Consider the following 27,211-nt stretch of genomic DNA (forward strand, 5'->3'; position numbering starts at 1 on the left):
GAAAGAAAGAAAGAAAGAAAGAAAGAAAGAAAGAAAGAAAGAAAGAATTCTAAAAAGAATCCAAATTAGAACATTTGAAGGATTTTCCCAGACACTGGAGAAGAAGTGGACCAAAGACTCCAGAAAGGGAGCTCTTGCGTTTCAGGCTTACCTTGCATGTTCGTCTGTCACAGCACGCCCCTGTGCCACACTCGGCATTGTTGATCAGTGTGCAGTCTTTAGGGTTACAGCAGCCCTTATGGGTACAGTTCTAGAGAAGAAAAGACAATCAAGGTGAATATAGGAATTAGAAAGCAGATGATTTTTTAAAAAAATCTCTTTTCAACGTACAGTGCTGGGCTGCTTGAGTAATCTTCACTGGTTTCCAAACATCCCCTCCTAGTCACAGCCCTGCCAACAACAGACTGTGTTTTTTTTAAAGCTGCAGCTTCGTAAAGCTCTAGCGGAACAGGCAATTTCTACTGCCTGTCGACACGGTGGCTGGCAGCACCGCCTAAGCACACACACTGGGCAGCCACTGTCCTGCCAATGTGACTGTGAAATGTCACCTGTCACCTGGTCCTGGCTAGTTCTAGGCTCCTGTGAGTTTTCATCTTTTTTTTTTCCAATTTCTTTAAATAAGCCACGTGGCTACAACTTTTTAGAACAGCCTTTACATTCAAGCTGACCCAGTCCAAGTGGATACCATCCCCCTCCAAACACCTCCTTTGTGGAGCTCTTGCAGATTAATCCAGTATTTCCCCTCTGGAAATGCCCGGTGGACAGGGCCACTGGGACCCACCTGTGGGGAAGAGCCACCTAGCAGTACCCGGCTCCACCCATCTGCTGCTTGCTTTCCTCCCTGCCTTGCCTTTCTCTACTGATGGCAGCAGGGAGCCTCTGAACACTCTCTTCCCACCTCTGCGTCCTCAACCGACTGTGGTGCTTGCTCAGGCTGCTCTCTTACCAGGAGCCATGAGGAATAAAAACTTTGTACAGAGATAAGAAAAGGGCACACTGTGAAATTACCGTTGAAAAGCATGTATTATTTCAGAACACAAGGTAAAATTATAAGGCACCATGATTAATTGTTTCTTCCTAAAGGAACCAGGATACTTCAATTTGGAAAAGATAGTCTTTCCAATAAATGACCCTAGAATTATTGGATATCCATGCACACACACGAAAGAGTTAGCCTGACTCAGAACAATTTTCATTTATTAAAAGCTGCAGGACAGAGAAATTACTCAAATGATGAAAAAACAATGACAGTGCGGTTGTGATAAAATTGCTGAAGTGGTTTGTAACTAATGTTGGATACACTAAACCCACTATCCTGGAGGACAGAAAAAAAAAAGTTCCTAAACTGCATTTTCCAAACTTACTATATATTCCAATACCCGTTCATGCATTTAATTATCTTTAATATATATTTTCTTATAGACTGCTTCCTAGGCAGGAAGGCTGGTGACTATAACAGCAAGTAATGATTATTTCAAAATATGCTATTTTAGAACACACACACACACACACACGTGTGTGTGTTTAAACATATATATGAGTATGGAGTTATGCTGCACAGAGGGATAATCTTTCCTAAATGCCATAGTTATCAAACAAAAAGCTCAGTCTTCTGGTGTGGAATAACTCCCTTCAAGTTGTTGGTTGGTTATTGGTCAATGGGTCTTACAGCATCCCCCCAAAACATAAAAGTCGTTGCCATTGCTCTGAGTTATCCAATGGAACCTGAAACAACAATGTTGCTTCTGAAGACGGCACATACTTTGATCAGAAGACGTGGAGAAGTCAGAAGTTTCCTTCCTACTGGCCAGCTGTCATAGTGTGGGATGGTGCTGTGCAGGCTGCTGGCAAAGGAGCTATCAGCCATCAGCAGGCTTACCCCCCGCCCCCGTGGAACCTGAGAGCTAAAACAACAATTGTCCCAGTGAGAAACACAGCAGCATGGATGGTACAGATGTAGCCAGCTACTTTCTGACTGGGGCTGATGCCTGGGACGGGGACTGGAGCCAGGAACTCGCGGCTGGGCATGTCATAGACCCTAAGAAAAAAACTTGTGACTACTATTTTGCCAGTTGGATAGACTATCAAACTATCATTTTTATTTATTTATCATTTTTATGCTTTTTTTTTTCTTCTCGCATGTGGTTTTATTTTGTTTTCTTGGCTTGGGGAAGTTTTGTAATTGTACTGGGTTTTTGTTTCTTTCAAAAGAAAGAACTTAAAGCTGGGTAGAGAGAGAGGATCTGGACATAGGTTCTCAATCTGGGAGTTACAAGCCCTTTAGGGGTAAAAGGACCCTTTCACAGGGATCATCTAAAGCTATCAAAAAAACAAAGATGTTACATTATGATTTACAACAGTAGCAAAATTACAATAATGAAGTAGCTATGACAATAATTTTCTTCTGGGGTCACTAAAACATGAGGAACTATATTAAAGGGTCATAGCATTAGGAATGTTGAGAACCAATTATCTGGAGAGACTTGGGAGGGGAAGAATATGATCAAAATATATTTGAATTTAAATTTTTTTAAATAATGAAAAAGAAAAAGAAAATCCCCAAAATAATGTTTTAAAAGATAAAAAAAAAAACATTTATTATGACTGAGATTTTAGTCTAATTACCACACATCTCCATTACCCTTTTCTCCTTCCAAGCACTCCCCCACACCCGTCCTTGCTCTCTTTTAGCTTCATGGCCTCTTTTTCTATTAATTGTTATGATTTGCATTTGTGCACATATATATTCCTAAATATAACCTGCTCAGTCTATATAATGTTTCTTGCATGTATGTGCTCAGGGCTGGACATTGGTATTAAATAATCAACTGATGTGTTCTTCCCTGGGGAAGACTATTCCTCCTGCCCTCAACATTTCTTACTTATATGTCGTTCTTTATGGAGGGCTGAGGCCTCAGGAGCATTTTTCCCTTTCACTTTAACACGTTCACTGGTGGCTTTCTTGCTGAGCAAATGTTTAGGCAGTCATGTTGGTAAGACTTTATGGGTGTGACTTCTGATATTACTAGGAGACACATTCTCACAGAAAACTCCCTGATTGTCTGACTCTTACAACCTTTCCATCCCTCTTCCAGAACAATGTGCTACAAACTATCAGTCTCCCATATTCTATGAAACTAATCCCCTATCTTTAAGGTAAATATAAGATACTGGTAAGTTTCTAAAACTCTTTTAAATAAGAACGAACAACCTCGCTCGTATTATAAGCTCAGTTCCAAGTGCCATTTTGTCATTGTCTTGAGGCAGGGTCTGTCTGCCCATACAGCTAAGGCTGATCTAGAATTCTCCATCCTCTTGCCTGGGTGCAAGGGAATCACCATACCCATTTCTCTTCCATAGTTAATACAAGGTCCATCATCTCTGAAAACGATGTCTACCCCCTTCTCATATATATGTATCTACAGGACTGTGTGCGAGACATAGACCAAGCATTGGAATAGCTGTGGAAAAGCTGTGGAACTAACCTCTGGATAGCCACAGTCACACTGCTCTGGAAACTCCAAGATGTGGTTGCCGCACTCGCCCTTTTGCGGCAGGGCAACATGTTCTGGCACCCACGAATTCCTAAGGCAGTTTAGTTCAGGCTGTGAAACCAGCTGCTTGAATCTGTCCATGCTGCAACTGCTAAAAACCTTTATGCCTTGGGAACGTCTGAAAAGAAATCAATGTTCCTCAGATAAATGAAATGTTAACTGCTTTCCCAGTAACGGTCTGTAATAAAGTGTATAAATCCCCGAGTACTCACCTTACAGAAGAGCCAAGAAGAAGAGAGGGAGTTACCTCTCGTTTTAACACAGGTCCATAACCAAAGCAATACATTCGTTTCTATTGTAGTTTGTTAGACTCAATAGACAGAAAATAAAGGGAATTAGAGTGAAATGACCCTCAGCTCCAGAAGCACAAAGGCACTGCATTAGTTTCAACCTAATTATTACTATAAGAAGCTCAAATGATCAGTAAGAACATGGAAGAGGAACGTAAGCAGAAAAGTGGAAGATATTAAAGATGATTCTATTATTGGCAATAAAAGTAATGCACTATTTTAATGCTGAGGAAAATGAAATGAACGGCCTCATATTCCTTTTATTTTTTTCAACTTTATTTTTCAGAACAATTCCTATCCTTGTTTAACAGTGATCTCTATGGCCCAAGCTCATCTCCTAGACCCAACTGATTCTCACGCCTCAGCCTCCAAGTCTTTATGTTACCTATCCCAGCACCTGTATTTCTATACACTTAAGTGCAGAGTTCAGAGAGATGCTGTTTAATTTCATTGCCATCTGAGACTGTTCTCACGGAGGCAGATATGATCCAAGAATCAAATTTTGCCTCTTGAAAATAATAACCCTGGGTTGGCAGGAATGATCAGCAGGTAAGAATGCCTGTCCCATCAGCCTGAAGACCTAAACTTGGTCCCCAGAAACCACGTGGTGAAGGGAAGAAAGGACTCCCCAAGGCTATCCTCTGGCCTCTACCCATGCATAAGAATATATAATAAAATCTTGAAACAGGGAAACGGTAAGACGGTGGCGCTGTGTCCCAATGTACTTTACCCTAGGTGTCCTAAATAGACAAGGCCTTGGTGTAAGCTCACTATGGATTTAGGGAAAGAATGAAGCACTGGCCTTTGACTGCCCTGGTTTTGTTAAGCTCTCGTGATCTTGGATGGGTTTGCAATTGCACTGCAGTTACTTTGGCCAATGTCCCCTGCTTTACTTTTGCGAAACTGTCACCACAGGAGGGCTGTTATGCTCATCTCACTGTGAACTAAAAGTTGGTGTATAATTCCAGTTTGCTCCATTATGGTAAAAAGACACATCAACTAGAGGATTTCATTTGTGATAAAAGCTACATTAGCTAAGGCATGCTTGACAGCCTTCATTCAACTACGTATGTTTTCCTCCTTGGTTTATAAATGTTTAGAGATTTATGATCATAGTTTTTTTTATATATAAATTATAATCAATATTTGGTTTTAATCTGTAATTTTCATTGTATTCACTCATATGACTGAACTAACATGAAACCGCTTTCTTTTTTTCATTGGGTGGCACACAGTCTATGACTAGCACTGTTATCCATTTTCAGTCGAGTGAAGGGTTATCAGAACCTCTCGGTCTGCTGAGGTGGCATTGCGCAGACTCAGCTAGCGGCCCACACTAGCTTCTGTGCCCTCAGGAGGGTCTCGCCCAGTGTTTTCTGCTCACCTTTGGTCCTGGAATCAATCATTACTCCTTTTGAAAGACAAGAACATTTAAAGCTCAGATTGGTGATTTGGGGTCTCATGGTTAGATTTCTTTACGCTAGCCCAATGTCATACAAGCAGATGAAGACACATTCACGATACCTTCATGCTTTCCTGTCAGCTACCTCATCGTGCCTTGCACTCCCAACATTAGGGGAGGTGAAGTATCAGTGGTTTTAGAGTTATAGTTTCTACATGTGAGCAGTGTTTGTGTGTGTGTGTGTGTGTGTGTGTTTTGTATACATGTGTGCACTGCTTTATGTGCCAATGTACATACATGAGGAGGCCAAAGGAAGAGCTCATGTTTCTTCCTCTAATGGTTACCCCCTCATTGTCTCATACGGGGACTCTCACTGAACTAAAAGTGCATCTTTTCAGTGGGGCTACCTGGCCAGTAAATTCCTGGGATCTCTCCGTCTCTATCCCCAAATTGGGGTTACTGACAGAAGTGGCCATGCTTCACATTTTTTACAAGGGTGCTAGGGATTTGAACCCAGGTCCTCATGATGGCACAGCAAACAGTCTTACACACTGAATCATCTCCCCCTGCCCTCTATTAGCTTTTTATGGGTCTCCAGTATTCCTTCTCTTTTACTCCATGTAGCCACTTGGCATTGTGAGATTGTGTTATTACTGAGTGGCCTTGCACTGTTGATGTATTTTAACTTGTGCATTCCACTTTGGGACTTGCAGTATAGTCTTACTTTTTGCATTTTCTACTAGTTTTTCCTAGGTTCTTTCCCTTACCACCACCCCTCTCTAGGGCTTGAAAGACACTGGGGAGACTGAAACCAGTGTTTCCGGTTTGATGGTTTTGTGCATGTGACTTTCATCCTCTCCCTCATTCATCATCCACAGGACCTCCCTTGGGAAGGATGCATGCCCTTCCGCAACCCCTCCTCCTGGCTGGCTGAACTCTCCACCTTACACTTACCTCGTGACTTCTCTCAAAGTTCTTTGCACCGAATTTTAATTCTCTCCCACCAGCTGAAGCTATGTGCATTCTAGGACACTTGCCCCTGAGATGCAACCTGTACAATTTATACATGGCTGCATGCTTGAAGGGCCTAACTGGTAACTAATAATAAGCCAAATCCAACAAATGAAACTGTCCTGGATATTTCAATATTTAGTAATGAGTTGTGATAGGCAAAAACATAGGAATGATAACGCCCTCACTTCTCATTGTTAATAAGCTTCCGTGGATTGTTTTGAGAACACCTATCTCCCAAGAAGACTGTGTTTGTGCTCCCTCTGCTACACTGTGTATCCGCTTTGCAAGGCACATTAAATCATCCGTGCTGTGTAAATTGATTGTGTATTGCTGAGTTTATTATAAAACCTCCCATTCTGCAAACATTCAGTTTCTACCCCAAAGCCTCAAGTTCTGCTTCATCCCCAGCTCATCTCTTTATTCTTGCCCTGCACCGTTAGCCTCATTGTTGCACTTTGCTTTCTTTTTCCATGCCTGCAATATTCTTCCTCATAGTCTCAACAGTTGCTAATTTTTTTTTTTTGGTAATATTTTATCTCCCTCCACCCCAAGGTGCGCAGCCGAACCTCCTTACTCACAGGCCTGGTGGGTTCCAAGTCTTCTGCCATTTCCGCATTATTGCATTCCAACCTTACAAGCATATCAACAATGCAGGCAAGTGAAGCCATCAGCACCTGCCTTCACTTCGCATGGTAGTGGTGACTGCTAATCGTGCTTTCTGTCACACTCTAAACTCATTCTCTTCCGTGTGCTCTAAATAATTGCATACACATCTATTTAAGCTGTTCCTAGTCAAGTTATACTGTGACAAAATGCACATCAAAATGTACTACAAATATTTCTTAATCATCTATAGAAACCAGATCTGGGAAAGACCTTACATTGCTGTAGGGGTCATGATGCAGGTGCTTCCTGGACAGAAGCAATTGTAGATATCATCATATGTTAACCCCAGGTTAATTCCCAGCAGTTGTGTCAGAACAACAGCAAAGGCCTCCACAGTCAACGTCTTTGGGTGCTAAATAGATAAAAAGAACAGAATTGTTGTATAAGTTCTCCTTCTCCTCCTTCACTTCCTCCTCCTTTCCGTTTGCTTCTATCAGAATTTGTTTGACAATGGTACCTAAACTAGAATTCAAATTCAATAAAATATAATATCTAAACTATTTTTAAAATGGAAAAAAAATGACAGAGGGACAATATCCAGAATATATAAAGAACTCAAGAAGTTAAACAGCAAGAAACCAAGTAATCCAATTTAAAAAATGGAGTACAGAGCTAAACAGAGAATTCTCTGTAGAGGGATATAGAATGGCAGAGAAACACTTAAAGAAATGCTCAACACCCTTAGTCATGAGGGAAATTCAAATCAAAACAACCCTGAGATTTCACCTTACACCCATCAGAATGGCTAAGATCAAAAACTCAAGTGACAACACATGCTGGAGAGGATGTGGAGAAAAGGGAACCCTCCTCCATTGCTGGTGGGAATATAAACTTGTACAACCACTTTGGAAATCAATCTGGCACTTTCTGAGACAATTAGGAATAGCACTTCCTCAAGATCCAGCTATACCACTCGTAGGCATATATCCAAAAGATGCTCAAGTGCACAGCAAAGACTTTGCTCAACCATGTTTGTAGCAGCTTTATTCATAATAGCCAGAAGCTGGAAATAACCTAGGTGTCTGTCAATGGAGAAATGGACACAGAAATTGTGGTACATTTATTACTGTGGAATACTACTCAGCAATTAAAAACAAGGAAGTAATGAAATTTGCAGGCAAATGGTGGGATCTAGAAAAGACCATCCTGAGTGAGGTATCCCAGAAGCAGAAAGAACACATGGTATATACTCATTTATAAGTGGATATTAGACCTATAATATAGGATAAACATACTAAAATCTGTATAACTAAAGAAGCTAAGCAAGAAGGAGGACCCTGGGTAAGATATCAATCCTCATTCAGAAAGACAAGTGGGATGGACATGGGAAGAAGCAGCATTCACGCAGATCTTTATACTTCCTATTTCTAAAAACAAGCTGAAAATGAATTCAAGACCTAAGCAAGAGATTCTCAACCACAAAAGAGAACAGGGGAAAGGTTCGGACATTGACACCATCATATTCCTGAAGGATAGGGGCAAAGACAAAAGACAGGCAAAGAAGATTCTGCTACAAACGCCCCTGTTTCAATGTCATGATGAAAGTAAAGACAACGACATGCAGCAATAGAAAAAACATTTGCCGACCACATGTCTGACAAAGGATTACTAGTCATGATGCAGAAAATGCCCACATTCAACAACAAAGCATTAAAACACTTGAAAAATAAGCAAAATACTTGACTAGCTATTTCTCTGGTAATACGTGGTAATGTCTATCATAATGTATATCATACTGTATATGAACTGGGATTGCATCATTTGTGACTGCCAAAACACAACCAAAAGCAATGAGCTGCGCCATCATGCACATTAGCCTGTCTCTATTAGCTCAAACAAAACAGAGTAAGTTTGGCTGACCATGCAGCTAGTTACATATTGGTGAAAGGATCATAAGCTGGCATAACCTCTATCGAAACCAATATTTTAGTTCCACAAAGGACTAATAACATAAGTCAGCACGCTGACTGCTGGGTATACACCTAGACTAACCGATATTAGGACCTCAAAGAGAGATCTTGCTTTATTTCTTGTGTCGCAGCATGGTGCAAAACAACAGAGGCATGTCCCCAAAAGTTCTGCTGACAGAATGATACGTTAAGGCGGTATATGCTGATGTTATTGTGTCAGTGAGGGGAAATCTTGCATGCTTTACAGCATAGATTAACCAGCCTTAAGTACATTGTACTGCACCCAGGAACTCAGCGGCAGCCCACTTAGGAAACCTCAAAGAGGTTATAACGGTAGAAACAGAACATGGAATGAGGCTCCCCTGGTGCAGAGGAGGGGTTGTTTGACTGATCTGGAGACTCCTTTTCAAAAAGTGGACATATCTTGAGACTTATTTCACAACAAAGCAAACACAGTCAGCGCTATGGAACTGGTTAAGACCGCATTTGTGGGATGTTTTCCCCAAGCAAACCAACTCTTGTTTTGTTTTCTGAGACAGGGTTTCTCTGTGTAGCCCTGGCTGTCCTGGCACTCAATCTGTAGACCAGGCTGGTCTCAAGCTCAAGAGATCTGCCTGCCTCTGTCTCCTGAGTGCTGGGATTAAAAGTGAGTACCACCACTGCCTGGCACAAACCAACTCTTTTATAAGTTATAACAAAAGCCTTAAAAAAAAAATCTGTTCTAAAAATTTACCAAAAGTGTGCAATAAATATGCACCCTGTGTCTTTTTGTTCACTGAGGTGACCCTGGACATTACTGTTAGGGATCACAGAAGACATACCAGAGCGATTCCTGCCGTAAACTTCGGATTGCAGGCCATCCCATGATAGGTTGCTCCCACATGGTCAGGGTGATCTTTATACCTAAATTAAAAGTTCATGTCAGTGAACTTGTTTCAAAGTGTTGCTAGAAAGGGCATTAAAACAATGGATTTCTGAAACTTCTATATCCTTAAACATGATATTCATCACACAATATGCTTTCTGCCACCAGCCACTCACTACGTAGTAAAAACACAAATATTATGCCCTCCACACTCAATAGGAATTTAAGTTTAAAATGATCTTTTAAGATCCCACGATACAGCCGGGCGGTGGTGGCACACGCCTTTAATTCCAGCACTTGGGAAGCAGCGGCAGGAGGATTGCTATAAACTCAAGGCCAGCCAGGTCTACGGAGTTCCAGGACAGCCAAGACTACACAGAGAATCCCTGTCTCGAAAAACTTAAAAAAAAAAAAATTCTATGATTCCCAATTCACAAGTCAAAACCTAGCAAGGACCAGCATGTCCTTAACTCCCTCCTTCAGGGTCAGCAGCCCTGGGTGAACACTGACTGTAAAATCTAAAAGCCGGTATTAGCTATTGTCAGGCTTTCACGTGCTGAACAAATCCTAAAAGGGGGCAGGAGGGAGGTTCACCAAGAACAGAACAAAGGAGTGGTGTGCAGAGGCTAGCCATTAATGCTGCCTTCAAACGCCCAGCCTGGCCTCAGACTTACCAGGAGGCAGCCAGAGACATGTGGGGCCTTCTCTATCTCTTAAGATCTTCACGAGGAAATTTCTCATAGTTACATTTCAAATGATTCAGTGAGTAACATCGAAATCTGCATGAAGACTTTTGAAACATGCTGACCAAGTAGCTAAAAACTACACCTTAGGTTGCTTATAGGAACGCTGGAGAGCAGCCACAGGTGCAGAGAAGCGGTGGTTGGTCCATTTCAGTTATTTACTGAAAGATGAATTTGTTTCTCAATGACTGGTATAAATGATCAAAAACCATTTTTAAACAGCAGCATAGGCGATTGTTGGATTCATAGCATTAACATCACGGCGCAAACATCCTATAAGGTCTTTATAAACGCAGAGGCCCGTGTTCACCCTGCTGCTTTTCACGATACACCTTAGTGCTGAAGTGGGATGGGGTGATGGGGTCCCCGAGTGGGGGGAGGGGAGAACAACCGGGTCTGTCTATGTGATCAGATCTTTGCATTCTGCCCATGCCGGCCCTCTCACCATCTTAATCTTCCCCAGAGTTCTGCTATAATTACAGATACGTGACTTCGACGGAACAACGCGTCGCTGTGAAGAAAGTACTCACAGAAGTAGGTATGTTATGTCTGGGACTGTTGGACCTGCTTGTCTTCGCTTCCACAGCAGAAACCTTTGCAGGACCTCGTCAATGTCCCCATTCGTTTCAATCTTATTTTGGTCAGACCAGATCTCCAGAGAGGTTAACATCACAGTTACCTTCAGCTGGGAGAACATCTGGAAAGAAGATGTGCCCAGTTTGGGTGGACGATCACCCTGCCACGGCCCCTAGATGCTGGGATTACATTCAACAAATCGCTTTGAGGGGATAACCCAAACCACGGGTTAAAGTGCTGGGAGGGACGTGAATGTCACACACACACACACACACACACACACACACACACAAATACTGTGTTTGCGGTCAGTGTCAGTCTCCTACTGTGATGGAATGGGAGCGCTTACCGTGTTGATGAGACCGAAGGTGTGAACAGTTTTCTGAGTCACGACTCCCACCTCAGAGCCCATACTGTCAAACTGAAAGATAAATTTGTTTCTCAGTTACTAGCACAAATGATCAAAAAGCCATTTCTAATAGTTTTTGACGTAAAAGTTAAGATACTGCAGTACACAGTTGAAGAGGCAAAGTAAAAACGGGTTAAAGCTGATTGACAGCTAAGTCTTCACGGACGCTAGGTCTCTATGTGACCTTTTCCTAATTATTTGCTGTGTTTTGCACCTGGGCCTAAAGCTAGCAATTAAGAGTATTAAAAAGGGATAGCTGTGATTAACTCCCTCTTTACAGGCATAGCGATTAAGATTGGATGTGTTAAAGTACTAGAGCCTGTAACTGATAAGAACAAAACTAGGAATCCAGTCGCTGACTCAGTATGAGCACGTTCATCGTGTCTTTATATCCCAGCTAAACAGCTTCCTTTCTGAACAAACTCCAGAGCACTGGAATAGTGGACAGCTACCAGACTATGTCTTCATTCAGGAAATAATAATCCTAATACTCTCTCTAAAAATTATTTATGATTGTATATTAATTACATTTATAATTTACATGATAACTTTAGTGGTAAGCCAATTAACAGTAAGGACGTACATGGTTTGAAATACCGAGGCAAACATTAGATTTTTATATGTACTCCTAGGAACTTACAGAGAGCAATGACAGACATAGATGCATAAATTGGGCAATATTTAGCCGTGCTTCTTTGAATACAAAACCCAGCCTCAGGAAGAGCGCACCGTGTGGATGCAGTGCAGCAGAGGGCCGGTCTGCATGGAGACCGGGAAGGATGCTACGTTGCCCACAGCTTTTAAGGTAATCCCCGTGGTGCAACTGAAAGCTTGCTTTCAGGTTCAAATGGAGACGGCACAGATGGCAACAGAATGCTGTGCGGCAGGGATGCGGCAGACAGGAGCAAGGCCGCTCTGAGCTTTGGTTCCTGTAATCTGAAAGTTTGCTTAGATATTTTTCTGCCAAAACAAAGCTGCTTATAAGGTGAAAATGCCATTGTGTGGTAGAATCTTCGAATAGAAAGTCCTGTGCCACTGTGACAGCCCCTGATGCCAGGAGAAAGCCAACTGATGCTATGCCATTGTGCCCTGCAGCCACTTTGGCACACTTTTGAGCAGAGAGGGAAAAAAAAACAACAAAAGTTTATCTTTTGAGACAAGGTCCCCTTATAACACTGACTGGCAGGAAACTCAGTCTTTCTGCCTCTCCCTCCCTAAGTGCTGGGATTACTGGAATGTGTCATCCTGGCTGACACCTGGACAGAGTAAAACTGTTTGTATTAAACAGTGAAAAGTAGATAGAGGAGACTCAGCAGCTAAGAGCACTTACTGCTCTTCTACAGGACCTGAATTCCATTCCCAGGAACCCACAGGGCCTCGCACAGCCATCCTTAACTACAGTCCTTGAGGATACGACGCCCTCTTCTGGACTCCGCGAGTACTGCATGCATGTAGGGCATAGACATACAGAGCAGGCAAAAAACAAACAACAAAAAAAAAGCACCCGCAGCCATAAGGGGGAAAGAGTAAGGTAAGAAAAGAAAGCAATTCCAATTCCATGTTCACATTCCTGCCTGGATTTCTCTACCAAACAAAGACCTTGGGGAGACATCGTTCCTACCATGGCTTTGTCCATGATGATCCTTACTCTTAAAGTCCTCTTCATTAGTGACTCCTCCTCTGACACTTTCTGCAAAACAAAGGGGTCGATAATATGAAACCTTCAACCAGGTGCGCATCTGTGTGTTAGGACTGACTCAGGACTGTTTACTGTACTTATTTTAGTAACACGGACGATGAATATCATCTCCAGTCTCAGAATTCTTCAAAGTAAAATGCTCTAACAACAGTTTGGCTGGGTAAGAACTGTTCGGGTCTCATGATGAAAACAAACAAAACCTTGGCTATTTGAAAGGTGCTTCTTTTCCATGAGTTTTTCTATCTTTGCTGAGTGCCTGTCATTGAAGATGTCTATGGAATTGCTCATCATTTATTTATAAAGTAAAATATATTAGCCACAATGTATCTTGGCATTGCTGGTTTCTTGAACATTCTTTCGTAATGTGACTTCTTTGTTTCAACAAAAACTTAATATTTAATAACATGAGATGTTCACATACATATGTGTGTATATGTGTGTGCATATGTATGTATGTAAATAGTTGGCTGCTGTGATTATGAAGATCAGTTAGTTCAATGTCTAGAGCCAAAGCCAGGTACCTGAAACTGTTCCAGTTCCAGAGCTCTCACTGGAGACCCAGAAGGACATGACACTGAGGTTCCAGTTGAAACCAGACTGCTAGTAGCAGGCGAGGGTAAGTTTGATTCTTTTCAGCCTTCACCTGATTTGGCAAGGTCTTTGAATGGGAAGGAGTATGGAGCTTTGGTGGATGAGGTTGAAGTCTGACATCTGTGGATAGCTGTCTATAAATTATGGACTCCCCTTTCTCAGAGGGATTCTAAAAGTCTCCCCAGATCTGGGTGACCCCAGATTTTGTAAGGAGCATCACATAGCACTCGGGGCAGATTACAGGCTAGACTCTTTCCTGCTAAGGAAACAGGTCCAGCAAGCATCTGGGAATTCCTAGAAGTGCCCCACCCTGCTAAGGACCGAAGTCTCAGCAGTGACCTTCAGTTGTACTCGGAGATTCTCCCACCATAGGAGAATTAGGTACTATGTTCTCCTCCTTGTGATAGGGCTGTGCTGCCGCATGTAAAATGAGGCCCTGTACCACTACACGTAAATCAAATATCCGTCGAATCAAATACATTCACCCATATTATTTAATTTAAGAATAAATGTAAAATTAAAAATATGCAATCATATTAAGAGAAAACTTAAAAATTTGAAGCAATAGCCATGGTTAAATTATTTTTTTTAAATAATCTGGACATTTATGAACGTATATTCATGATGAGGCATTTGAGAGCAAGTACACCAAAGTTCAGGACAGCATGTTTAGACAGTGAGATTTGAGGCGATAGGTTATTGTCACCACTCAATTTACTTTCAAAGTTTGTAGCAAAGTAATGGGTTTTTTTTTGTTTGTTTGTTTGTTTGTTTCTTTGTTTGTTTTTGGTTTTTTTTTTTTTTTACAAACCAAATGCATTGACAAAGAATCAGTAAGTAAATCCAGGACCAGTTCTGATAATGGTATGAAAGTTCATACAAATAGCAACTTTGTGTATGTATACAGACTCTTTATGTACCTATGCCAACTGTTGTGACAAGTTTGTTATTTTTTTAGTTATGTCTACTTGTTTTCTAAAGATTATCTGAGGAAAGCAATGATATCTTAAAAGAAATACTATCCAGTTTAACTTTGTTTCCCCAATGTATCCAATCTCAAAAATTTCAATATAAGTAGCTCATATGAAAGTCGAACTCACCTCTGGTTTTACAAGAATTCGGAAGGATTGACTTTCATCCTGGGAACTTGAGAAGTTTTCTTTAAAGGGGGAATAATCAATTTTATTATTCTTTATTTGATAAAGTATGTGTTCAAATGTAGCTGAAGATTCCAGTGGCTCGATTCCATAAGTGATGTTCTCTAACTGCAGCAAGCCCCTGGACGTATAAAGAAATGAATGTGCAATTATAGGTTTTCTGCTGAGAAATCACACTAAGAGTGGTTTTCATAAATTCTATATCTAGTCTCTCAAAGAATCACTCAGTCTTACTTGAATTAAGTTTCAAACCCAATTTTATACCTATGTTCCCTCCACTATGGCATTTAAGAACAGTTGGGAGTTGAGGTGGCTAAGAAATGCAGATTCTATTTCCACTGGTGGAGGTGGGGGAGGAGGGCTTCACTTCTACTTAAGTTTTGTGATGGTGAAATACAAAGAAGCCCCCAAAAAAGTACATGAAAGGACAAGAGAATGAGGAGGAAGTAAAGAGCCCGTATGAACAGTCTCCAGGTCTGTTTTGTTTTGTTTTGAGGGGGGATGGCTCATTCTGTTCTCACAGAAGATGGTGGAAGCCCAGGGTTTGACGTAGAGTCTCGGTGTACACTTCCAGAATGGTACCTGAGACCTGAGCAAGTGCTGAGTGTCACAACTGATGCTGGAATCTCGGCCGCATGTCCTTGATAAAAGCAATGGCTCTACGAAGGAGCAGAAGAAAGGTTACAGCTGATTCGCAAATGCAGCCTTCAGGGTCACGCCCACTTCCTGACAACAGCAAACATCCGAAGTTAGCCAGTACATCATGTGTCTGATGCTCAACGTCCTTCCCATCTTCCCGTACCTGCTTCCTCAGTACCTCCTGTGCTTCACACGTCATTACTTTCCTTTCTCTGAAACATTCCTGCTATAGTATCCTTGCTATAATTTTGACAACTATTTATACTATTTATCTGTATTGTTTCCCTTTTCAGCAAAATTTCCTAAGTGTACGGTTTATACCCTCGAGGCTTATGATTTATAACATTTGGCTGAGCTCAACTATGAACATTTCATTCGGGTTCTTGAGATTACACAAAGGGTTTTTTTTTTTTAATTTGCTCATTTATTTTCACGCCTGCATGCACACGTCACAGGAGGCACTGAATGGTCAGTCCTCTCCTACCACGTGGGGATGGAACTCAGATTAGCAAGCTTTTCAGGAGGCACCTGTACTCACTGAGCCATCTTGCCAGTCCCTAAGTATCTAGCTGACATCTGTTCGCTGTGCTTTCTTCCACTTTCTCACTAGAATAATGATTAATCATCACTAGTGTAAGCCAAGGCCAGCGATTCCCAAGCTTGGCCATAGTCACCTCCACAGTGAGCTCCTCTTCCTCACAGGTCTAGGCTGTAGTGGCTTCCAGATTCCTCTTTGTGTCTACGCTGTGGAAGCTTCCCTGCCAGCTCACTGCCTCCTTCAGTACTAAAAGCATCCAGGCCTGGATCTCCATTTAATGGTCACTCACAGGACATAAGCCCCCATCCCAAACCTCATCCCCATCAATTAGAGAAGTAGGCTGGATTTCTCCACGGGGGCAGCCATTAGAGGCCAGATAAGCCCAACATACACCTTCAGCACAAGGCCCAATCCACTCACACTACATAGCTTTTCACCCAGACAGGGAGGCTTGCACCGTGTAGAATGTTAGGCAACGGGAGCAGCAACCCACACCTGCAAGTGTGGGAAGCTCGTCCCCTAAAGAAAGTGGAAGGTACCCCAAGTCCCCAACCCACTAGTAACCTCAGGAGAAAAAAGTCCTTAGGAGTCTGCTGGCTGTGCTTCCCCGAAACATGTCACAATATCTGCCCGGCAAGGGTCACTCAGAAGTGAGATGGATGGCAAAGCTCAAGGTTGGCAATTAATGAGAAGAAAGCCAGAGAGAATTCTGTCTGTCTGTCTGTCCCACAAGCCTCACATAATCATACCATCTGCTTTGGGTGGGGCCACCAGACACGCCCCACATCTGATTCACTTTTCACGATACTGCTTCTGGGGTAACATAGCAGCTCTAGACATAGGATGAGGCCTCATAGAGCCTAGTTTCAGGCAGGAAGAAAAGAAACTGTCCAGTACCCTGAGTTTTCTAAGAGGGTTGCTGAAGAGCAGCATCTGTCCCCATTCGAAGAACTGTAATGTAAAGACCATGGCACAGCTCCCCACCACGTCTATTGCACAGTCGAAATACAGAACCAGCCTATGTGCCCATCGGTGGGTACATGGATAAAGAAGATGCCACAGAACCCCTGAGAAAGTCAATTAACTAGAAGAGGAACTATAGGGCAGACGCCTGGGACCTCGAAGGAGAGATGAATGAGGTGAGGATGTAGTCCAAGGCACAACATACGTTTGTCTAAAATGTCATAACGGAACCCGTTTAGCACAGTTAACGTAGGTTATTAATAAAATAGGGAGCCATCTCAAAACAAAAGTACACAAGTGGCTTGACAGTAAATGGATGAAATACTAAAGAGCAAAATGATTTCATGAATACCACATTACATGTACTAGCTGAGAAATCTGCTATTGCCCAAATTGTTGGAAAAGATAGCAAAACCAAACCGCCAGAGGACACGGCCATCCTAAAAGTACAAGCATCAAATGTCTGAGCTTCAAGAACCTTGATGCAAACACTTGGTAACTGTGAGGAGGAGAACGGACCCTGAACACTGTCCTTGTGACTGAGAGAGAAGGCGCAGGTCCAGCTAAAGCACAGAGCAGAAAGCAGCACAACCCTGACTGAGCAGAAAACCCTCCCTAAGCAGCAGAAGTACAGACTCTTCCCAAGGGACCAACACAGTGCATCCAGATGCATATGTGAGGCCATAAAGCAAAGAGTCACAAGTTTAACCAACACTATGCTTTAACCACAGGGAGAAAAAAAAATCAACACACAAAGCGGGAACATGTAAGATAAAAGACTCTCAACACTTACAAATTAATCAGCACACTTCCTGAGTCGAAGAAGATGACATAAGCGAATTTTAAATATGTGTATTAATTATATGTACCTCTGGATTGACAGGACATGAGTCCATTGCTGTGGGTGCAGAGACACCCAAGAGGAGAGATACAAGATGGGCCTAAGGGCATAGAAATATGCCAAGGAAATCCTAATCAGGTACAAGGAAGGAAAGGAAACACAAGAATTAAAAGTAAGAAAATTGAGTTAGGAAACATCAAGGAAAGGGAGATTTGATTCTTTGATAAATTCAACAAATTAAAAAAAAAAAAACCCTGTAGGTAAGAAAGACAAAATTAAAAAGAAAGAACACAGAAATCCTCCCTGTGAGGTACTGAATACCACTGCATGACCCGCTGTCAGGAGAGACAAAATGGAGACACTACCAATAGGTCTGCATTATCTATCAGCATCTGAGACCACGAAAGGGACACAAATAAAACCTCAGGTCAGCATAGCTAGAAGTGCTAAACAGCCCAAGTTGGCAACCAGAAGGCCCCAAACTGTACCACAGGTTTCCATGGGCCCAGGCACATCTCTGAACAACTCCTCAAACATGTCGGCTGCTAAAATAGATCCTATGCGTCCATGGAAAAGAGGTCAATACTTCCCGCATTCTCACAGAGGCCCGTGTTGCCCTGATGCAAAAATTGGTCAAACCTAATAGAAAAGTGAGAAAAGAAAGAAAGCCATAGGCGAATGGCTGTCATGGACTTCACGATAGTCTCTCTGTAGTCACCACCAATGCCATGAATGCTTAAAGGAGCTTTATCTCAAAGCAGAAAATACTTTTGTCTTTAACATTACCAGTTTTTAAAAAGAAGAGTTCTATGCTTAGAATTACATTTTTTCTTGGTACGTGAGATGATTTCAAAATCTGATTATTAATCTATGCAATCTACAGTATTTTTAAAATCTTGTTTTATTTTTTTCTAGATGCCTGTTTTATTTTCTAATGAGAGAAAACAAAAAAAAAGTGAGGGTTTGGAGTGAGTGGGGAGGTAGGGAAGATCTGGGAGAAGGTAAGAGAAGGGAACCACAATCAGAATATATTGTATGAAGAAAAACCTACTTCCAATTAAAAAAAAAAAAAGAATGAAAAAACAAACAAACAAAGATCTGCCGTAAGACCCAGCTACCCCAGCTTTGGGTTATCAGTACAGAAGAAAGGAAACCAACACTCTAAAGATACCTGAAGAGCCATGCTTAGGGAATCACTGTTCACAACAGCTAAAATATGGACTCAGTAGAGATCTCTTTTCAACAGAGGAAAAGGAAACCAACTGTGATCACACACACAGAGTAGGAATAATATTGACATAAATAAAACTACCATCACTCTAGTACAAAGAATAAAAGGGCCTTACTTCCATTAATAATAATACTAATGATAATAATAATAAATTCCAATAATAATAATCCAAGCCCACTCAGAATAGTACCACATATTCTCTGTCACATGTGGAAGCCAGAAAGATAAACCTGAGTTTACAGCAGTGGTGACCAGGAGCTGCAAAGGGCCAGAACGAATGGATAAAGGGAATCTAGATTTATTCGTTGCACATGCTGTTCAAGTGTTGAAATACCACACTAGGCCCTGGCAGTATGCACAATTAATAAATGTTAATCAAAATTCATTGTAAAATGCGGACACCTAGGAGTCCCCACAGCTCTGATACTGCCGTGTGCAAGGTGCTGCTAGATGTTTACTTCAGAGCTGTGTTAGAATCCCTTATGTGATAGCCCACTGTCCCCACCAGAGAGCGTTTGCATGCCACCCCATGTCTGCTGACCCAGCCTGTGCCAATCTGCGTGCCCTCTGCTTTGGGTGTTTTCTCCCTCGCCATTTCACTGCTGTCTTTCTATATGGCAATTCCTACAGTCTCCTCCACTATTCAGGGCTTGTGAGACAACATTTTTCATCCTTCAGCCTGCCTTACCCCCCAGCCTGCCTTTTTTTTTTTTTCCATCTCAAACCCCTGATGTCTCCAGGCACAGTGTAGTTGTGCTTTTGAGATGAGTGCTTTCTGGGTGCCAGCCTTCCAAACCACTTATTTTATTCAGTGGTGGGCTTGCATTTGTCATCTGTTTGACCAACAGCGCTGAGGATTAGAAAACATTTCTTTTTCTTCCCCTCAGTAGCCACCGTAAGCCTATTAAAATAATGAATCTAAGTTGCTCATGATAATACAAACCTGTGATTCCAACACTTATGAGTAGAGGCAGGACTGGGATTTTGCCACCAGCCTAGGCTCCTTGTCTGAAAAATTATCACCACAGTTGGAGGGCGGGAACATGAGAGAGGTTGGGGGGGAGTAAAAGGTCAAGTGATATAATAATATTTTAACTAAAAATAAATTTTAAAAATTATAAATTTAAAAATGCAAAAACTTCTAAAGGTAACATTAATCCATACATATATAGAAACATATATCTTCTATATATAAAAGTATGCATAACAATTTCCAAATTAACAACTATGGAGATATAAGGGGGGAAAAACACTGCTACACATATATGCATACACACACAAAAACATATATTCAAAACCAAAATCTACAGAGCAAAAGCTTAGACTTACCTTTGTTAAAGAATAATCCTGCCGCAATGTTTCAAGCTGATTATAGTAATATGTCACAAAAAGTGGATGTAAAAATGTCCTGTTTCAATCAAAATAATGACATTTTATTGTAATAATATATTAATATCAATATACAGGTTCATTAACAACAAAAATTTCCAGATTAATTAAAATGTAAATTTACCAGACCCAAATATCTAAAAATTAAATAGACTTGTCTTTTCATTATCTAGCTTGTCTTAGATACATAAAAACTTAAAGATAATAGTTAGGACTAAAACCAGGGACCAGCATAGGGCTGTGACAAATTATAGTTAACAAACTGATGGTCACAACCACATAGTCTCATTTCAGTTTTAGTTTAACCACAAATACACCTCATGGTATGATAACCTTAGTATTTGCTAATGAGTCAATGGGTTGATTATATATATCACCAGCAAATGCTTTTTTGTAAAATTGCAAATCATCTCAAAATTCCAAACACCTTTTTGTATTTAATCTTTGTAGAACTGTTTAGTTTCATGCCCCATTTTTAAAATGATATTTAATTCCTTGATGGCTAGCTTTTTGTTTTAGTTCTCTATATACCCTAGTTACTAATCCTCAGATATGTAGCCGGTAAATATTTATTTCCATTCTGTAGGCTCCCTCCTCATTCCAATGATGGTGTTCTTCATTGTATGGAAAATTCAGGTTCATGAAGTCCCCTCCATTAACCATTGGTTTTAATGCTTGCACTACTACGATCAGAAGGTCCTCTCCATGCCAATGAATTCAGATATATTTCCTAATTTCTCCTCTATCAGATTCAGAGTATCAGTCTTATGTTGAAGCCTTAAAGCCATCTGGAGTAGAATTTTTTTTTGCGGGGTGAGAAATAAGGATCTAGTTTCATTATTCCACATGCGGCTATCCAATTTGACCAGCAACATTTGATAAGATTATGTCTTTTCTTCAAAGTGTTTTTGGGCTCTCTGTCAAACATCAGGTAGCTTTACAAGTGTGGACTTATGTCAGGGTTTTCATCAGATAAACATAACCGACATCCACAGGGTATTTCACCCAAACACTAAGGAATATGCTTTCTTTTCAGCATCCTAAAGACCTTTCTCCAACATCAATCACATAGTAGGACACAAAGCAAGCTTTATCAAGTGGAGATGACCTCCTTCATCCTGTCCTATCACAAAGGAATAAAGCTGGATCTCTTTAGCAACAGAAGCTAGAGAAAGTATACACAACTCATGGAAACTATACAATGGACTACTGAATAACAGAGTCAAGGAAGAAACCAAGAAGAGGGTATAAAATTCCTAAAAGTAAATGAAAATGAAAACACAACATTCTGAAATCCATGGAACATAGTTTAGGCAGTCCTAAGGGGTTAAGTTCATAACACTGAGTGCTTACATCAAGAAATTTGAGGGATCTTTAATAACTTAATGATGTACCTCAAGGCCTCAGAAATATAAGAACAGGCAATACCCCCAAACCAGATGGGAAAAGATAATCAAAATTATGGTTGACACTAATGAACAAGAAATGAAAAAAAATACAAATAATCAGTGAAATGAAGAACTGGTTTTCCATTAATAAAATTGACAAACCTTTTAGCCAATTTAACCAAATAATAAAATAAAGAAGAAATAGTAGCTATTATATCACTGAAGAAATTCAGGGAATCATAAGAACACACTTTAAAAATCTAAATTATAAGTGTTTTGCTAACCAATTGTGTCACTGATGCTTTCATTATCAAACTGGAAATCTAAAAGAAATATTTGCATTTCTGGATATGTGTGTACAATGCAATATACAATATATGATATATTGTATTATTCAATATATTATATGTTCATATATATTATATATTAAACATTATATACATGGCCTACAAAAGCTAATACAAGATATGGTCCCAAAACATCCAATAAGATAGAAACAATAATTAAAATATCCAAAAACAAAACAAAAAACCTGGGTCCAGATGGATCTGGTGCAGAATTTTTTTCAGATCTTCAAAAAGAACTAGTGCCAATATTCCTCAAGTTATTACATAAAATAGAAAATGAAGAAACATTTCTGAATGATTTTTATGACGTTAGTATTACCCTGATAACAAAATGGACATAGAGAGATCCAACACAAAAGAAGAAAATTATGAGCTTTTCACTGATGGACTTGGATGCAAAATTTTTCAGTAAAATACTTGGCAACCCAATTCAAGATTACACACACACAAAAGATGACCCTCTATGACCAAGTCAGCTTATCGCAGAGATGCAAGGATGATTCAACATATATAAAGAGACTTAAATCATCTCATTAGATGAAGAGACGCCTTTAATAAAGTCCAGCACCTCTTCATGATAAAAGTTCTGGGAAAACGCAGGGACAGGAGACAGAGCTCTGCATAATAAAGGCAATTTACAAGCAGCCCACTGCCAACATCTTGCTAAATGAAGAAAAATTCAAAACACTTCCACTAAAATCAGGGACAAGACAAGGTTGTCCACTTTCTCCATTGGTCTTCAATATAGCACTTGTATTCCTAGATAGAGCAGTAAGACTCCTGAGGTAAAGCAGTAAAGATTGGAAAGCAGGAAGTCAAAACTTCTTTATTTTCCAGATGATTATATACATAAATTACATATACAAATGCACACCCACATGTACACGCACGTGCCCCCTGAACCCTAATCATGGCCGCACAACTGACGTCAACTCACTGCTTTCGATAACTCAAGTTTTCTTTCTTTATGAAAGCAATGGCCTAGGCAAGTTTTGCCCTTGTTTGCAGTTTTAACTTCAGTGTTTTCAAGATCGACCTGATTTCCTAGGCTGAGATATTTTTCTGGCCAGGTCTCCATTTGTCTAAGGCACACACAGTACTCAAGTAGGGTGCTTGGAACCCCATAGATGTGTGAAACAATACATGAAGCCACAAAATTACACACAGAGAAGTAACGGCTACACTTTGTCTTGGCTGCAACCATGAGTATGGTCTAAGGCAGGGGTTCTCAGCCTGTAGGTCATGACCCCGCTGGCAACCCCGCCTTCAAAATATTCACGTCATGACTCATAACCGCAGCAAAAATACAGTTATGAGTAGGAAAGTGTCTTAGTCCAGGTTTTATTGCTGCGACGAAACACCTCGACCAAAAAGCAAGTTGGGGAGGAAAGGGTTTATTCGGCTTACACTTCCAGATCATAGTCCATCACTGGAGGAAGTCAGGACAGGAACTCAAGCAGGGCAGGAACCTGGAGTCAGAGGCTGTGGTGGGTGCTGCTTACTGGCCTGCTTCTCATGGTTTGCTCATGGCTTGCTCAGCCTGCTTTCTTATAGAACCCAGGACCACCAGCCCAGCCATGGCACCATCCACCACGGGCTGGGCCCTCCACCATCCATCACTATTTGAGAAAATGCCTTACAGCCAGATCTCATGGAAGCGTTTCCTCAACTGAGGCTCCTTTCTCTCTGAGCACTCTAGCCTCACAAAACCAGACAGGACAGGGGGTCACCTCAACTTGAGGAACTGCATTAAAGGATTGCCGCATTAGGAAGGCTGAGAACCATTGCTTTAAGGTCTTCGGTAATTTTCACCTTGAGATATCATTAACTTAGAATGTAGACGATTAGGTTTAAAATCCCACGAGAAAGATTTAAAATCCCAGTTCCTCGTGAACCGTGAAGACGGCGTGTGCTAAGTGAATGGAGTGTTCACGCCCAGCTTGGGGATGAGTGGAAAGATGAGGAACTGGAAACGGCTGTGAGGTAAGAGCGAGCACCTGTTGACTTACTGTTTTTCAAGATGGAATGTGTATGCTTTGCCCTCAATTTTGACCAGGTAAGTGACCTGCGGCAAAGTGTTCAGAAAGAGAGAAAGAAATTATTAGAAACATGGGCTCCTTAAAAGAAACAAGCTACGATCTATGTATGTACACCTTCCATGTGACATAAGAACCTACACATACCCAAACTGAAATGACCCCCGCAACATATCTCTACCATTTCTCATGCTTCTAACACGTATGTGCTCTTTCTAATTCATGTGTTACTCCCTGATTCCATAGCTTTTTAATTAGCAAAATAACACACAAAAGAAAAACCCAAAATGATAAGCTACATTTTTCTCACCTATTACTGTCATCAATGAATCTAAAGGGAAAACAAATACAAGTCTTCTACAAACTGACACCAGGAGGATAAAAACTCAAAAGATATATGAAATAAACCCATATTGCAAATGACAGCAGTCATTATTCATGAGTTATATACAATTAATTATGCAGGGGACATTTTATTCCTATGCATTGAAAGATAAACAATTAGAAAACAAGTTTATAATGCCAGTTTCTACGCCCAAGAAAATAAAAGAATATGCAGAGACTTTATAATGGAACCTATAAAACATAAACAAATAAGACACAGTCATGGTTCAGAGTGTCTAGAATAAAAAACATAGAGAAATCTTTTTTAAAAAATCAATTTTAAAACTTAAAGGACAATAAGGCAGGGGCTGCAGGGAACCATGAGGAGAGTGGGGTTGGATAGGACCAGGAGATATCATGTAAGAAATTTTCAAAGACTGAAAAAAATATTTTAAATGCTAAGTTCATGGTTTGGAATGTGAAATATTAATGCTTTGTAGACTGAATATTATCTATGGTCAAATCTCAAGAAGCTAGTTATAAAACTAGGCAGGTTTACATTCATGATATACATGTATGTGTATACGTGTGTGTATATATATATATATAATTTAAATATCTGTTTAAGAATAGCAAAAGTAGAAAGATTGTAAGAAGGTGATTTGAAGGCAGTATGAAATGATGATAAGTCAGTGTGCTAACTTTGTAGAAAACCATTGTCTGACTTGGAAGGAACTGAAAACATTCTGAACTACTTTGCTAAAACTGCTAAACTGCTTCCTCATTGGTCCTATGCAAATGGCTCTCAGAAAATACAAGGCCGTATGCAGGTCAGAAGTTTTATACATACATGGGAAACCATTGTACAAGTGGAAAGACAATATTGCCATAGAGAGTCATAAAAAAAATGTATGTGACTAAGTGTTCAGTTGGTTAAAATTAGTACCTCAGAACTTGCGCAAACGGACACTCACTTTAGACACGTCTCTCTGTATTCTTCAGAATACTCTTATAACTTTGACGCTTTACTGTTTTGTTTTTCCAGAGGCTTCACATACGTGCGCATTTATAGGCCTGGTGGGTTTTATGGTGCCAGTTTGGAAGTCATGATACAAGGTAAATGTCAGTGCTGTCTATAATTAATGGCCAGGTTTTCCCTGAGTCCAGTAAAGCTGCGCGTGACAGCGAGGAGACGGGAAGCTAGAACATTTGAGTCTCACATAAAACATTTGTGCAATACTTGGGAAGTGAGAGAAAACTGCGATATTTGCCCTTCCTCGGACCAACAGCCTCTAGCACACTAAATGATGTGGGCCAGAAGTAGAGAACACCCATCCTCCCGCCCCACCCCACCCCCGCAAAATCCGCTCTCTTAATTACATGTGTTCCTCCCTCCTCGCCATCCACGACGTTGCTCTCGATTTTCTGTGGCACTGTGATGTGCAGAAGTGGTGTTTCAAAGTCTGCGGAGAGGGGCACAGTGAGTTCGCCGCAGCGCAGGGAGAGGCACCCTCAGTGCCTCTCAGCTGAGTCCACCCACGCCAGGTGGCCTGTGGTTTCACCTACCCTTGCCTGGGGCGATCACTTGGCCTAGGCATGAGAGGACCAGGAAGAAAGGCAGCATGGTGTGGCCGCTGGCTTTGCCACAGTGATGGCAGTTGGCGCAACGTTGGCAGCTCGTGGCCACTGCGCCTGGGCTCTTGGGAAGCAGGAGAGGCAGGGCCGGACGGGAACAGGAAGCTCCACAGTGCAGCTCTGTGTCCGCAGGGACCAGAGCCCAGGGGAGTCAGCATTTTCCCTGCAGGGCTCAGAGGATGTCTGGAGCCTCCGGCCCTCCTAACCAGGAGCAGCCTCTCAGCCACCGAGTGGCCGTTCTTTCTGCGCATGCTTCGGCGGCCTGTACGCCTCTACGCGCAATATTTACATGTAAAATAAAACGAATACCTTTCCCATTTTGTAAGCGGAGACAGAAAGCAATGAAATTTTTAGATTTTTCTTCATTCTTTCTAAACCTCTTACTGTTTATTTGTCAAGAAATATCTGTAGAAGCTAATGATTAATAACAAGAAAAATTAAACCCTTTTTTTTACTGAATAAATTGCTCTAGATTCTGTCGTCTATCTTTATTTTAATATTCCAGCATTTCATAAGGCCAGATGTTTTTCATATACTGAAAAAGTCACCTAAAAATTGTCAGCATATAATATGTAAAGGCTCTTACTTGTGTGAATGCACAACCCTAAAATGCATGACTTCCTGGGTGGAACCTTACATTTTTTTTTTAATTTAGCATAGATCATGAAAGTTATGATACGTGTTAGTTGTTCATGATTTTATTAGATTCTGTGGATGATAACAAGGTAACCTAAGTCAGAAATACATGCTTACTGAGAAAGATCATTATTGCTTTCACCTGATTAAAGTAGATGCATTTCAAGGTTTTCGACTATAAACATTAAAATAATTCTCATTTAACTCAACCTTGAACTTTTTGAAGGCTAACGAGCAACAGGCATGAAGAATCAAATATTATTGATACTGTATGTGTGTCTGAGTCAGGCACAAACAGGAAGGCAGATGTGAAAATGCCATACCTAGAAATTATAAATGAATCAATCGTAATAAGACATACAAATTTC

The 27,211-nt window shown here is 40.9% G+C and overlaps 1 protein-coding gene across 1 annotated transcript; it reads right to left on the minus strand.

The window, feature by feature from the left end:
* Positions 1–7,137: 7,137 nt before the first annotated feature.
* On the minus strand, positions 7,138–26,196 carry LOC129685896 (A disintegrin and metallopeptidase domain 3-like). Its single transcript, XM_055619417.1, has 11 exons — positions 26,139–26,196; positions 25,953–26,035; positions 24,222–24,277; positions 20,418–20,496; positions 15,459–15,535; positions 14,820–14,997; positions 13,051–13,119; positions 11,370–11,441; positions 10,975–11,141; positions 9,658–9,739; positions 7,138–7,278 (listed from the first exon to the last, which is right to left on the minus strand). Exons 1-11 carry the CDS (start codon positions 26,194–26,196, stop codon positions 7,138–7,140), a joined length of 1,062 nt encoding a protein of 353 aa, XP_055475392.1.
* Positions 26,197–27,211: the final 1,015 nt, after the last annotated feature.

This window comes from Psammomys obesus, unplaced genomic scaffold (genome assembly GCF_907164565.1).
Source record: "Psammomys obesus unplaced genomic scaffold, mPsaObe1.curated_primary_1811, whole genome shotgun sequence".
Lineage (NCBI taxonomy): Eukaryota > Metazoa > Chordata > Mammalia > Rodentia > Muridae > Psammomys > Psammomys obesus.